A 13,581-nucleotide genomic window follows, 5' to 3' on the forward strand; every position below is an offset into this window, starting at 1 on the left:
AGGTTTAATTTCTTCTTTTTCTAATTTCTTAAGATGAATGCCTCACTGACTGTCAGTCTTTTTTTTTTCTATCTACATTAAGCCTACCAGTGTCCCCTTCAGTACTGCAGTAGCAGCATCCTGCAGATTTTCATATTATATTTGTATTATTATTAAGTTGAAAAAATTCAGTTTTCATTGTGATTTTTTTTGAACCATGAGTTATTTAGAAATGAATTAACTGATTTTCAAATATTTGTGTATTTCTTAGCATTTTTTTGTTACTGATTTTGTTATTCATTCTCCTGAGGTCAGAGAACTATACTTTATGATTTCAATCCTTGAGTTACATGGAGAGTTGCTTTGTGTCCTAGCATAGGGTCAGTTTTGGTAGATATTCCAGGTATGCTGGAAAACAGAGTTATTTTATTATTTTGATGTTGTTTTTTAATATATACCAATTAGGATAAGTGAGTTAACTTTGTTTTTCGTATCTTCTGGTATCTTCTATATATTCTTTTTAAAAATTTTGGCTAATAAGGGAAGTATGTTAAAACCTGCAAGCAAGGTCTGTTTCTCCATTTAGTTCTGTTTACTTTTGTTTTACGTATTTTGAATTTTGTTATCAGGCATGTATTAATTTAGAATTTTGTATATTCTTGGTGAATTGACCCTTTTATTACCCTGAGTGTCTGGTGATGCCTCTTACTTAATGCCTATTTGATAGTAGATATAGGTGCGCTGTTATCCTTCCATGTATATTTCATTCTGTGTATATTTGCATAGTATTCCTTTTATTCTTTTACTTTCAACCTTTCTATATTCTTATATTTCAGATACATCACTTGTATGCAGGGTAAATTGGGGTTTTATTTTTTTAATCCATCTGCTGTTGTCATTGTTTAAATTCAAGTACTTAATACATTTATATTTAGGGTAATATCTTAAAATACTTAGGTTTAATGTACTTCCTTATTTGCCCCACTTGTATGTTTTTTTTCCTGTTTTTTTTTTTTTTTTCATTCTTTTGGAATAGGCAAGTATTTTTATTATTTCATCCTCTTCCCATTGTCTTTTTAGTTAAACATTTTAACTTGGCCTTTAGTGAATATCCTATGTTAGTCTCCTTGGCTTATTAGGGGCTAGTATGCATTGCAAACATTGCAACACATGTTTACTTATTATTTGGGTACATTAAGTTGTGCTATGTTTATTACAGAATCAGTCTTTGTACTTTACTTTTTTGGAGACAGGGTCTCACCTGTCACCCAAGTTTAGTGACTGAGTGCAGCAGCATGATGATGGCTCACTGCGGTCTTGACTTCCTGGGCTCAAACAGTCATTGCGTGTAGCTAGGACTATAGGCACATGCCACGAAGCCTGGCTAATTTTTGAAATTTTTTTAGAGATGAGGACACACAGTGTTGCCCAGGCTAGTCTCGGACTCCTGGATGCAAGCTCTCCGCCCGTCTCAGCCTCCCAAAGTGTTGGGATTACAAGTGTGAGCCACCGTGCCCAACTTGTACTTTACTATTTTTTAACTTTTGAAAAATTCCATGTTTCTCTTGCCTTTGTTTTCCTCCTGTGAGTTACTATTTTCTTTCTATGTTCAGAGGAGTGGAGATTTTATCCAGCTTAAATTTTGTAGTTTGTATTAGAAATAATAGAGATTTTGTTATTTTATAAATATTTTTATATTATAATATTAAATATACTTTTAAAAACCACATATTGCCTGCGTTTTCTAGACCCCTTCCTTAAATGAAAATAATGTATCATTTAGTGTCAGATTTTATGTTTGCATGATATAAAAAAAAGTGGCAGGAAAATTACTAGACCATTTTCCCTGTTTCAGTTTTTCTGTCTCAGTAGGGTGATGTATCTGGTCCAAATTAGAAATATTGGCAAGTATTGCCAGATACTATCTGGCATTGAAGTATTTTGATTACATCCATTTATGTTAGATATTTTAGGAACAGCTTAAATTTTCCCAGGCCACAAGGTACTGTTTGATACAACATGGCACTGCATAGATACTTCTCAACTTATGATGGGGTTATGTCCTGAAAAAACTAGTGAGTCAAAATATGTGTGTGGCTGACTTGGAACTGTAGCTTGCTGCGGCTGCCCAGCGTTGCAAGAAAATTACTGAATTCATATTGCTTTTGTACCATTGTAAAGTGGAAAACTCTTTTTTTTTTTGAGACGGAGTTTTGCTCTTATTGCCCAGGCTGGAGTGCAATGGTGCGATCTCGGCTCACCGCAGCCTCTGCTTCCTGGGTTCAAGCAATTCTCCTGCCTCAGCCTCCCAAGTAGCTAGGATTACAGGCATGCACCACCACACCCAGCTAATTTTGTATTTTTAGTAGAGACATGGTTTCTCCATGTTGGTCAGGCTGGTCTTGAACTCTTGATCTCAGGTGATCCGCCTGCCTTGGCCTCCCAAAGTGGTGGGATTACAGGCATGAGCCACCACACCTGGCCATAAAGTTGAAAAGTCTTAAGTTGAATCCTAAGTCAGGGACTGTCTTTATCACTGAATATTTTTTAATGCTTCTGCTCCATTTAACTAATGAGGATGTCGAGTAGTAAATCGACCCAATTTATCATCGTCTTAGTCCAGTTTCTGCTGCTATAACAAAATACCACATACTTGGTAATTTACAAAGAACAGAAATTTATTTCTCACAGTTCTGGAGGCTGGAAAGTCCAAGATCAAGGTGCTGGCAGGTTTGGGCTCAGTCTCTTTGCATCCAAGATGGTGCCTTGAATGCCGTATTCTCTAAAGGAGAGGAACATTGTGTCCTCACATAGCAGAAGGGTAAGAAAAAGGGCAAGCCCTTCTTATAGCTGTATTAATCCATTCATGAGGCTGGAGACACCTCTCATTAGGCCTCACCTCCCATCAGTGTGTCATTAGGGATTAAGTTTTAACATGAGTTTTGGAGGAGACAAAAACTTCATACCATAGCAAACATAAACATGTCAAGAATTGTAAAGGGTCTGAGATTTTACTCTACTTTTACTCTATTCTAACAAATTTTGTGAGCGGCTGCAGAAGAGTCAAAGGAAAGAATATTGCAGCAACATAATTAGCTAGAGTAGCAGCATTCGCACCAGTTCCTGAGCCTCAGTTTTCACGGAGTGATACAGAGGGCTACCTGACACCTGAGCCTTTATAGGCTTGCATCACAGTAGGGGAGCCTTGAATTGTAGAACCTGAATCTTTTATAATGGACAGTAAGCATGTCTATCCTTTGTTTGGAGAGAGACATTTTCTTTTCCTGCATACCAACATCCTTTAAAAGATAGTCTTGAACAGAGGCAGTCAGTGATTTTACTCTCAAGCAGAAGTGCAAGAGATGTGAAGAACCATCTTTCAGCATTTTGGAAGGCAGATAAAGCAAGTGGGTATTTGTAAGATGTCCTAAAGAAGTGACTTGCTGTCTTTAGGAAGCAGGGGATCTATTTTTGGAGTATGTTTGTACTGTTCACTGCTTTTTCTTGGTAGAGAAAGATACTCAACCCTCTGTTTTGTGGAGTTTTGTGTCTTCTTTTTATTAATGCTTCTGTTTATATATAAAAGTTCAAATAAGTGAAAACAAAATGATGGAGTGGTATCATTTTAATTTAGTAAAAATGTATTGAGGTATAGTGTTTTGAACAAGAAAGGTTAAAAAAATCATGGGAGCTAGCTGGTGTTCCAGGATAACTTTAGATATTCAGACTGGATTTCTCAGAGATCTCTGAGATTAAACTCCTTCAAAGTGGAATTTTATTAAACACTCTTAACACAAAGAGCATATAGTGACTTACTGTCTTCTAGACTAAAGGTCGTCACAGATCAAAGGGCTCTAAATCTCACAGCCTGATGGAGAGGACATTCACTCTTGTCAATGTTTAAATTTCAAGCAAATAGCAAAGACAAAGAACTTAGTATCTAACTTCTCAAGTCAGCATGGTATCTTTGAATTTATTTTGGATCTCTCTAAATTTGACTTTGTTGACTATCTTCCTGGCTGCTTTAGTACCTTTTATTCTACGTCATCCTAGTTTTTCTTTCCCTTTTAAAACATCGTTTCTTTTTATGCTATTCAATTGATGGGCTTTCCTAAGATTGAGCCTTCTACACTTATTCCTCCATCCCTGACCCCTCACTAGCCTCCCCTTTTAGATCTCTCCCTTGCTATAATATCAAATCTTACATGTATGCACATCACTCTGAAGTTTGCTTCGCTCTTGTATTTCAAAATCACATTTCCAACTGCCACCTGAATGTTTGCTTGCAGGTGTTTTCCCAATACCTTAAAACTTTGTAATTCTAGTTTGAATGTATTTACCAAAAGGGCAGGGGCAAAAGCATGTTTTAATTTTAATATTTTACTCTTTTAAAAGAAGTTCCCCAAACAAATTATTTTGATAAATCTTTTTGGCTTTTTTTATGGATGTTGTTTTGTAAATTCTATTTTATATTTGTAAATAATGCTTTCTCATATTAAATATTTGTCATATTTTCATTGCCAAAACTAAGTGCTTGGATTTTTACATTTATCCTTCACATTCTTCCACCTCTCTTCCTACCTCTCATCCCCTCCCCTACAAGGACAAAATGTTTTAAATGCTGTAATCTTGCATGGGGTTTGGGTTTTTTAATATTTTTATTGGTGATAATTCTGTCACAGGATCCTTAGGGTGTCACTCTTCCAGCCAGAAACCTCTGTGGCCGGTGGCACCTCTGCCCGAGTTATATCCTCGGGCCCACTGGGCTTGTTCTGCCCACTTGGTCCAGCAGGCTATACTTGGCTTGTGCTATTGACCTGGATCCTACACCTGCCAAGGGTGAGCCAGGCGCAGAGCAGTGAAGGGGGTGTGAGTGAGCCCGAGGTCCGGCCACTGCACACAGCCAGGCATGCTGGCTGCAGTGGAGTGGACAGCCCCAGGTGCAGGCACAGGCACCGGCTCTGTGTGAGGATGTGGCTGGACCAGGCATACCACAAGTGTTTTCCACCGTGGGCACCAGGTAACATGGTGGTACCTGGAAGCTTGGAGATGTTGGAAACAGCAGAGCCCCAAAGAGAGTGTCACAGCTCTGGTATCACAGCTCTGATCACAGCCCTTGCATCTGGGCTCCCCAAAGGGCCACAGCTCCTCTTCTTCTCATTGCCCAAAATGTGGTGACCAGTGGGCGTGTTTCAGTCCTGTTTGTGTTACAGCTCTTTCAGTCCTGCCATTTGGCAGGTCCTGAGTTCTTGTCCAGCCTTTAGGAAGAATGAGGTATGTGGACAGCTGGAGGGTGAGCAAGGCAGAGAGGAGCTTCATTGAGCAAGAGAACAGCTCTCAGGAGACCTGAAGTGGGTAGGTCCTTCTGCCATCAGGTCGTCCTGATAAGCGTCCAGCTCTCAGCAGAGAGGATACCTGGAGGGGGTAGCTGCTGTCCACAGGCAGGCCATCCTCACAAATGTCTAGCTTTCCGCAGAGAGGACACCTGGAGTGGGTAGCTCCTTTCTGCAGGTAGGTCATCCTGATGAGTGTCCTGCTGTCAGTGGAGAGGAGACCCAGAGTGGGTAGCTTCTTTCTGTAGGCAGGTTGTCCCAGTGCATGTCCAGCTCTCAGTGGAGAGGAGACCAGAATGGGTAGCTCCTATCTGGCATCCCAGCTAGTGTCCAGTTCTCAGCGGAGAGGAGACCCAGAGTGAGTAGCTCCTGTCCTCAAGCTGGTCAGCCTGATGAGTGTCCAGCTCTCAGCAGAGAGGAGACCTGGAGTGGGTGGCTCCTTTCTGCAGGCAGGTTGCCCCAACAAGTGTCTACTTCTCAGCGGAGAGGAGACCCGGAGTGGGTAGCTCCTTTCCATAGGCAAGGTGTCCCAGTGAATGTCCTGCTCTTAGTGGTGAGGAGACCCAGGGTGGGTAGCTCCTTCTCACAGCTGGTAGTCCTGACATCCCAGGGAGTCTGGCTGAGTCGGGTTTTTATGGGCTTCAGAAGGGAGGAAGTACATGCTGATTGGTCCATGGGTGGCCATGGGCAGGCCCAGAAAAAGCACCATAAGTTCTTGGTCTCAGCTGCAGACTCTACCCAGCTCTGACAGCCTGCCCTCCATGCTTCAGGCTGTCCCTGGCTTAAAGGTGGGGCTTCACCAGGGACTCACTCCTTTCTGCCCAGGAGCCTCTCTGCCTCCTGCTGCCATCAATCATGTCGTCCATGGTGCTGGGGCTGTTCATGCTGAGGGGTGCTTGCAGGACTGCGCCGAGCCACCCTCGGCCTCCCTCACATACTCATTGGCACCCAAAGTCTGGAGGGGACCAAGGTGGAAGGGAGCTGGACTGTCAGTGCCACCTTGAGCACATGAACACCTAGGTGGGTCATGACAGTGGCTTGGCTCAGCCTTAACTTTGGTCTGAAATCAGAGCAGGCAAAAAGTTTTTCTGGGACTGGGGAGAGGCCAGGCAGTAGAAGCAGGCACTTCGGAGCCTGTTGGGGCAGGGGGTGCTTCCTGGGTTCTCGAGAGTGGAGGGATACCTGGGTCCACAGCCATGGCTGGGCAGCTGCAGCTGTGCCTGGGTGAGTGGGGCTCACACTCCACCAACTTGGAAAAGAGCAGGGCTCCTGCCTGTTCCCAGCTCCCACTGGCTTCGTGGAGTATGCAGCCCTGGCCACGCCTCCTTCACTGCAGCCAGTGTCTTCACTGTTGCCACTCCAGATGGGCCACCGGAGCCATCAATTCAGTCTGTATTTATGAAGGAAAAGACAAATCTTGTGTTACTTTCCTCTCTTTGTAGGTCTCTGTGCCTTGCGGAGAATCCTGAAAAAACAGCCTAACCTCCCTGATGTCAAGGTGGCTGGACTGGTGAAGATTACTCTGAAGGATTTCTTGCAGGCAATGAATGATATCAGACCCAGTGCCATGAGGGAAATAGCAATTGATGTCCCAAATGTAAGTCATTTATGTCCCACACTAGCTACACTGTTTGAATTAAACTCTGAAAAAAATTTAGAGTCCAGGGAGACTGACTTCCTAGGCTAAACTTTAAAAAAATATTTTTCTTAATTGAAAGTTTTATTGAGATAGCTGTAAATTCAGTGCAGTTATACGAAGTAATGTAGGGAGATTCTGTGTATCCTATACCCAGTTTCCTCCAGTGGCAACATTTTGCAAAACTGTAGTACAGGCTGGGTGCAGTGGCTCATGGCTGCAATCCCAGCACTTTGGGAGGCTGAGGTGGGCGGATCACTTGAGCCCAGGAGTTTGAGACCAGCCTGGTTAACATGGTAAAACCCCATCTCTACAAAAAGTACAAATTAGTTGAGTGTGGTGGTGTACACCTGTAGTCCCAGCTACAGCTGAGGTGGGAGGATCATCTGAGCCCTGGGGAATGTTGAGGCTGCAGTGAGCCATGGTTGTGCCACTGCACTTCAGCCTGGGTGACAGAGCGAGACCCTGTCTCAAAAACAAAAAACAAAACACCCAAAAAACTATATTACAATACTAAAACCAGGATACCCCTATTGATACAATCCATTGATCTTACTCATATTTTTTCAGTTTTACTTGTGTGTATGTGTTTATTTAGTTTTATACAATTTTATCTCATGAAAAGGTTTGCGTATTCATCACAGATACTAAGTAATTCCATCACCACAAAGATCCCTCATGTTGTCTTTTATAATCACACCCACCTCATTCCTCCCCTCATTTCTAAATTTTTATTTCAGAACCTTTATATAAATGGAATCATACTGTATACAACCTTTTGGAATCAGCTTTTTTCACATATGAGTAAGATCATTTGTCTTTCTGTGTACCTTAACTTATTTCAGTAGGCATAATGTTCCCCAGATTCATCCATGTTATTATAAATGACAGTATTTTCTTCTTTTTATAAGGCCAAATAATATTCCATTATGCCACATTTCTTTGTAACATTATACCACATTTTCTTTCTCTGTTCATCTGTTGAGGGACACTTAGATTGATTCCCTATCTTGGATGTTGTGAATAATGCTGTAGTGAACATGAGAGTGCAGATATCGCTTTGAGATACTTCATTTCCTTTTGATATGTACCCAGTAGTAGGATTGCTGAATCTTTTGGTAACTTAATATTTTGAGGAACCACCATACCATTTTTCCATAATGTCTGTACCACTTTACATTCCCACCAACAGTGTACAAGGGTTTCTTTTTCTCCATATCCTTGGCAACACTTATCTTTCATCTTTTTGGTAATGGCCTTCCTAACAGATGTGAGGTGATATCTCATTATAGTTTTGATTTGTATTACCCTGATGATTAGTGGTATTGAACATATTTTCATATACCAGTTAGCCATTTGTACATCTTCTTTTAACAAATGTTACTCAGATCCTTTGCCCATTTTTAATCAGATTGTTTGTTTTTTTTTGCTTTTGAGTTGTTTGAGTTTCTTAATATATATTTTAGTATTTTGGATAGTAGCCCCTTACCTCATATATGGTTCACACATATTTTCTCCCATTCCATAGGTTGTCTCTTTACTCTGTTTCCTTTGCTGTGCAGAACTTTCTAGTTTGATGCAGTCCTGTTTGTCAGTTTTTGTTTTTCTTGCCTCTGCTTTTGGAGTGTATCCAAAAATTCATTGCCCTGGACCCATGCCATAAGGCTTTTCCTTATGTTTTCTTCTAGTAGTTTTACAGTTCTAGATATTATGTTTAAATATTTAATCCATTTTGAACTGATTTTTTGTATGTGGTGTGAGAAGACTGGCCAGTTTCATGTGTGGACATACAGTTTATCATATGGATATCATGTGGATATACGGTTTTCCTGACACCATTTTTTAAAGAGATTGTGCTTTCGTCATTGCGTGTTCTTTGGTACCTTTGTAGATCAATTGACTGTACATGCGTGGATTTATTTCTGGGCTCTCTATTCTGTTTCATTTATTTATATGTCTGTTTTTATGCCAGTATATTGCTGTCTTGATTATCATAGCTTTGTAGTATATTTTGAAATCAGATAGTGTGATGCCTACAGCTTTTTTTTTTTTTTTTTTTTTGCTTGAGATTACTTTGACTATGTGGTGACTTTTATGTTTCCTTATGAATTTTAGGGTTGTTTTTCATATTTTAGAGAAAAATGCCATTGGAATTTTGGTAGTGGTTACATTAAATCTGTAGACAATTTTGGGTAGTATGAATATTTTAATAGTGTTAATTTTTTAAATTAATGAACATTAGACATTATTCTATGTATTTGTGTCTTCTATTTCATCAGTATTTTATAGTTTTCAGTGTACCGGTCTTTCACCTTCTTGGTTAAGTTTTTTCAGTATATTTAAAAAATACTATTGTAAATGGGATTTTCTTTTTTTAATTTTTTGGATAGTTGTTAGAGTATAGAAATGCTACTGACTTTTGTTGTCGATTTTGTATCCTGCCAATTTACTGAATTCATTTATTGGTTTTAATCTTTTTTTTTTTTTGGTGGAATATTTAGGGTTTCCTTTATGTAAGATTATGTCATCTGCAAACAGACAATTTTTTTCTTCTTTTTCAATTCGGATGCTTTTTATTTCTTTTTCTTGCCTAATTTCCCTGGCTATGACTTTCAGTACTATATTAAATAGAAGTTGCGAGAGTGAGCATTTTGTCTTGCTCTTCATCTTAGAGGAAAAGTTTTTAGCTTTTCATTGTTGGGTATGATGTTAGCTGTGAGCTTGTCATACATACAGCGTTATGATGTTGAGGTACATTCTGTCTAACGTATTGAGAGTTTTTATCATGAAAGGATGTTGAATTTTGTCAAATGCTTTTTCTGTATCTATTGATATGATTATATGATTTTTATTCTTTGTCCTTTTAAAGTGGCATATCATGTTTATTGATTTGCATATGTTGAACCAGCAGCCTTGCATCCTAGGGATGAATCTCATTGGATCATGGTGTATGATCCTTTTAATGTGCTATTGAATTTGGTTTGCAAATATTTTGTTGAGAATATTTCCATCTATGTTCACCAAGGATATTGGCCTGTAATTTTCTATTCTTACAGCATTTTTGTATCACATTAATGCTGGCCTCATAAAGTGAGTTTGGAAGTGTTCCTTCCTCTTCAGTTTATTGGAAGTTTTGTGAATTCTACTAAGATTTTAAAGAAGTGATGCTAATGCTTGAGAAGCATAACTTCTCGGGTCTTGGAGTTTTCTTTGTTAGGGAGCTTTTTGATTATTGGTTTATTCCCCTCACTCATTATTGGCCTGTTCAGATTTTCTTTATGATTCATTTTTGGTAGGTTGTATGTTTCTGGGAATTTCTTTCTTTCTTCTTGGTTGGCCAAATTGTTGCCATGTAATTGTTCATATTAGTGTCTTATGATTGTATTTTTGTGGTATCAATTATAGTGTCTCCTGTTTCATTTCTGAGTTTATTTACTTTAATCTTCTTTTTTTTTTTTTTTTTTTTTTTTGAGACGGAGTCTCACTCTGTTACCCAGGCTGGAGTGCAATGGCACCATCTTGGCTCACTGCAACCTCCACCTCCTGGGTTCAAGTGATTTTCCTGCCTCAACCTCCTGAGTAGCTGGGATTACAGGCACCCGCCACAACGCCCAGCTAATTTTTGTATTTTTAGTAGAGACGGGGTTTCACCATGTTGGTCAGGCTGGTCTCAAACTCCTGACCTTGTGATCTGCCCACCTCAGCCTCCCAAAGTGCTGGGATTACAGGTGTGAGCACCGCGCCCAGCCTACTTTAATCTTCTTTCTTTTTTTTGTAGTAGTCTAGGCAAAGATTTGTCAATTTTGCTTATCTTTTGAAAAAACAACTTATGTTGATCTTTTTATATTCTTATATTGATCTTTTAAATTATTTTTCTAGTCTCCATTTCATTTATTTCTGCTCTGATCTTTAGTATTTCCTTCCTTCTGCTAACTCTGGACTTATTTTGTTCTTTTTCTATTTCTTTGTTGTGTAAAATTAGGTTGTTCATTTGAGATATTTCTTTTTTCTTAATATAGGTATTTATTGCTATAAACTTTCCTCATAGAACTACTTTTGCTGTATCGAAGTTTTGGTATGTTGTGTTTCTATTTCCATTTGTCTTAAGACTTTTTTTTATTTTTCTTTTGATTTCATCTTTGACCCATTGATTGTTCAGGAGTATGTTGTTTAATTTCCAGATATTTGTGGATTTTCCAATTTTTTTTCCTGTTATTCATTTCTGGTTCATATGATTATGGACAGAAAAGATACGTGATATGATTTTAGTCTTCTTAAATTTTTTAGACTTGTTTTGTGGTCTAAGATATGATCTATCCTTCAGAATGTGTCATGTGCACTTGAAAAGAATATGTATTTGAGAGCCCCATAGATGGTTCACATCACAGGACTCTGTACAGACAACCCCCAGTACCAACCCAGAGCTGGGTAGACTTGCTGGGTGGCTAGACCTAGAAGACAACAATCACTGCAGTTAGGCTCACAGGAAGACACATCCATAGGAAAAGTGGGGAGCGTACTACGTCAACGGAATATCCCATGGGACAAAAGGATTCGAACAACAACCTTCAGCCCTAGACCTTCTTCTGACAGAGCCTACCCAATGAGAAAGAGCCAGAAAACCAACCCTGGTAACATGCCAAAACAAGGCTCTTCAACACCCCTCAAAAATTACACTAGGGATGTGTTTCCATTTGTATCGTGTATTTCTTTCAGTTGTGTTTTGTAGTTTTCCTTGTAGAGGTCTTTCGACTCCTTGGTTAGGTGTATTCCTAAGTATTTTTTTTTGCAGCTATTGTAAAAGGTTGAGTTATTGATTTGATACTCTGCTTGGTTGCTGTTGGTGTATAGAAAGCTACTGATTTGTATACATTAATCTTGTATCCGGAAACTTTGCTGAATGCTTTCACCAGTTCTAGGAGCTTTACTCCTAAGGAGGAGTCCTTAGGGTTTTCAAGGTAAATGATCATATCGTCAGCAGTGACAGTTTTACTTCCTCTTTACTGATTTGGATGCCTTTCATTTCTTTCTATTGCTCTGGCTAGGACTTCCAATACTATGATGAAGAGGAGTGGTGAGAGTGAGCATCCTTGTCTTGTTCCAGTTCTCAGAGGAATGTTTTCAACTTTTCCCCCTTTCAGTATTACATTGGCTGTGGGTTTGTCATAGATGGCTTTTATTACATTAAGGTATGTCCCATGTATACCAATTTTGCTGACAGTTTTAATCATAAAGGGATGCTGAATTTTGTTGAGTACTTTTTCTGCATCTGTTGAGATGATCGTGTGATTGTGTTTTTAATTCTGTTTATGTGGTGTATCCCATTTATTGACTTGCATATGTTAAACCATCCCTGCATCCCTGGTATGAAACCCACTTGATCATGGTGGATTATCTTTTTAGTATGTTGTTGGATTTGGTTAGCTAGTAGTTTTTTAAGTAAGGATTTTAGCATCAGTGTTCATCAAGGATATTGGTCTGTAGTTTTGTTTTTTTGGTTATGTCCTTTTCTGGTTTTGGTAGTAGGGTGATGCTGGCTTCATAAAATGACTTAGGGAGGGTTCCTTCTTTCTCTGTCTTGTGGAGTAGTGTCAAAAGGATTGAAGGATTGGTACCAGTTCTTCCTTGAATGTCTGGTAGAATTCCGCTGTGAATCCATCTAGTCTTGGACTTCTTTTTGTTGGAAATTTTTTTGTTTTTCTTTTTTTTTTTTTGAGACAGAGTAGTTTTGCTCTTGTTGCCCAGACTGGAGTGCAATGGTGCAATCTCGGCTCATCGCAACCTCTGCCTCTCAGATTCAAGCGATTCTCCTCCCTCAGCCTCCCAAGTAGCTGGGTGGGATTATAAGCATGTGCCATCACGCCTGGCTAATTTCTTATTTTTAGTAGAGATGGGGTTTCTCCATGTTGGTCAGGCTTGTCTCTAACTCTTGACCTCAAGTGATCCACCCGCCTCGGCCTCTGAATGTGCTGGGATTATAGGTGTGAGCCACCGTGCCTGGCTGGTAATTTTTAAATTACCATTTCAATCTCACTGGTTGTTATTGGTCTGTTCAGGGTACTAATTCTTCCTGATTTAAGCTAGGAGGGTTGTATTTTTCCAGGAATTTATTCATCTCTTCTAGGTTTTCTAATTTATGTGCATACAGGTGTTCATAGTAGCCTTGAATGATCTTTTGTATTTCAGTGGTATCAGTTGTAATATCTCCTGTTTTGTTTCTTAGTGACGTTATTTAGATTTTCTCTCTTCTTTTCTTGGTTAATCTTTCTAATTGTCTATTTTATCTTTTCAAAGAACCAGCTTTTTGTTTCATTTATCTTTTGTATTTTTTTTTTCAATTTTATTTCGTTCTGCTCTGATCTTGGTAATTTCCTTTCTTCTGCTTGGTTTGGGGTTTGGTTTGTTCTTGTTTCTCTAATTCCTTGAGGTGTGACCTTAGAATGTCAGTTTGTGCTCTTTCAGACCTTCCGATGTAGGTGCTTTGGGCTATGAACTTTCCTCTTAGCACTGCCTTTGCTGTATCCCAGAGGTTTTGATAGACTGTATCATTATTGTCATTCAGTTCGAAGAATTTTTTAATTTTCATCTTGATTTTGTTTTTGACCCAACGCTCATTCAGGAGCAGGTTATTTA

At 39.2% G+C, this 13,581-nt stretch overlaps 1 protein-coding gene across 9 annotated transcripts in view; it reads left to right on the forward strand.

Annotated features, from left to right (window-relative positions):
- AFG2A (AFG2 AAA ATPase homolog A) overlaps nt 1–13,581 on the forward strand; it is a 389,011-nt gene that overhangs the window by 50,300 nt on the left and 325,130 nt on the right. For all 9 annotated transcript variants that reach the window (XR_010156686.1, XM_063809825.1, XM_063809828.1 and 6 more), the window contains exon 10: nt 6,755–6,909. Coding sequence is in view for 8 of the 9 variants with exons in the window: in XM_063809825.1 (XP_063665895.1) it covers nt 6,755–6,909 (155 nt within the window). In the remaining variant the exon portion in view is untranslated. The remainder of the gene's footprint in view (nt 1–6,754; nt 6,910–13,581) is intronic.

This window comes from Pan troglodytes, chromosome 3 (assembly GCF_028858775.2).
Source record: "Pan troglodytes isolate AG18354 chromosome 3, NHGRI_mPanTro3-v2.0_pri, whole genome shotgun sequence".
Taxonomy (NCBI): Eukaryota; Metazoa; Chordata; class Mammalia; order Primates; family Hominidae; genus Pan; species Pan troglodytes.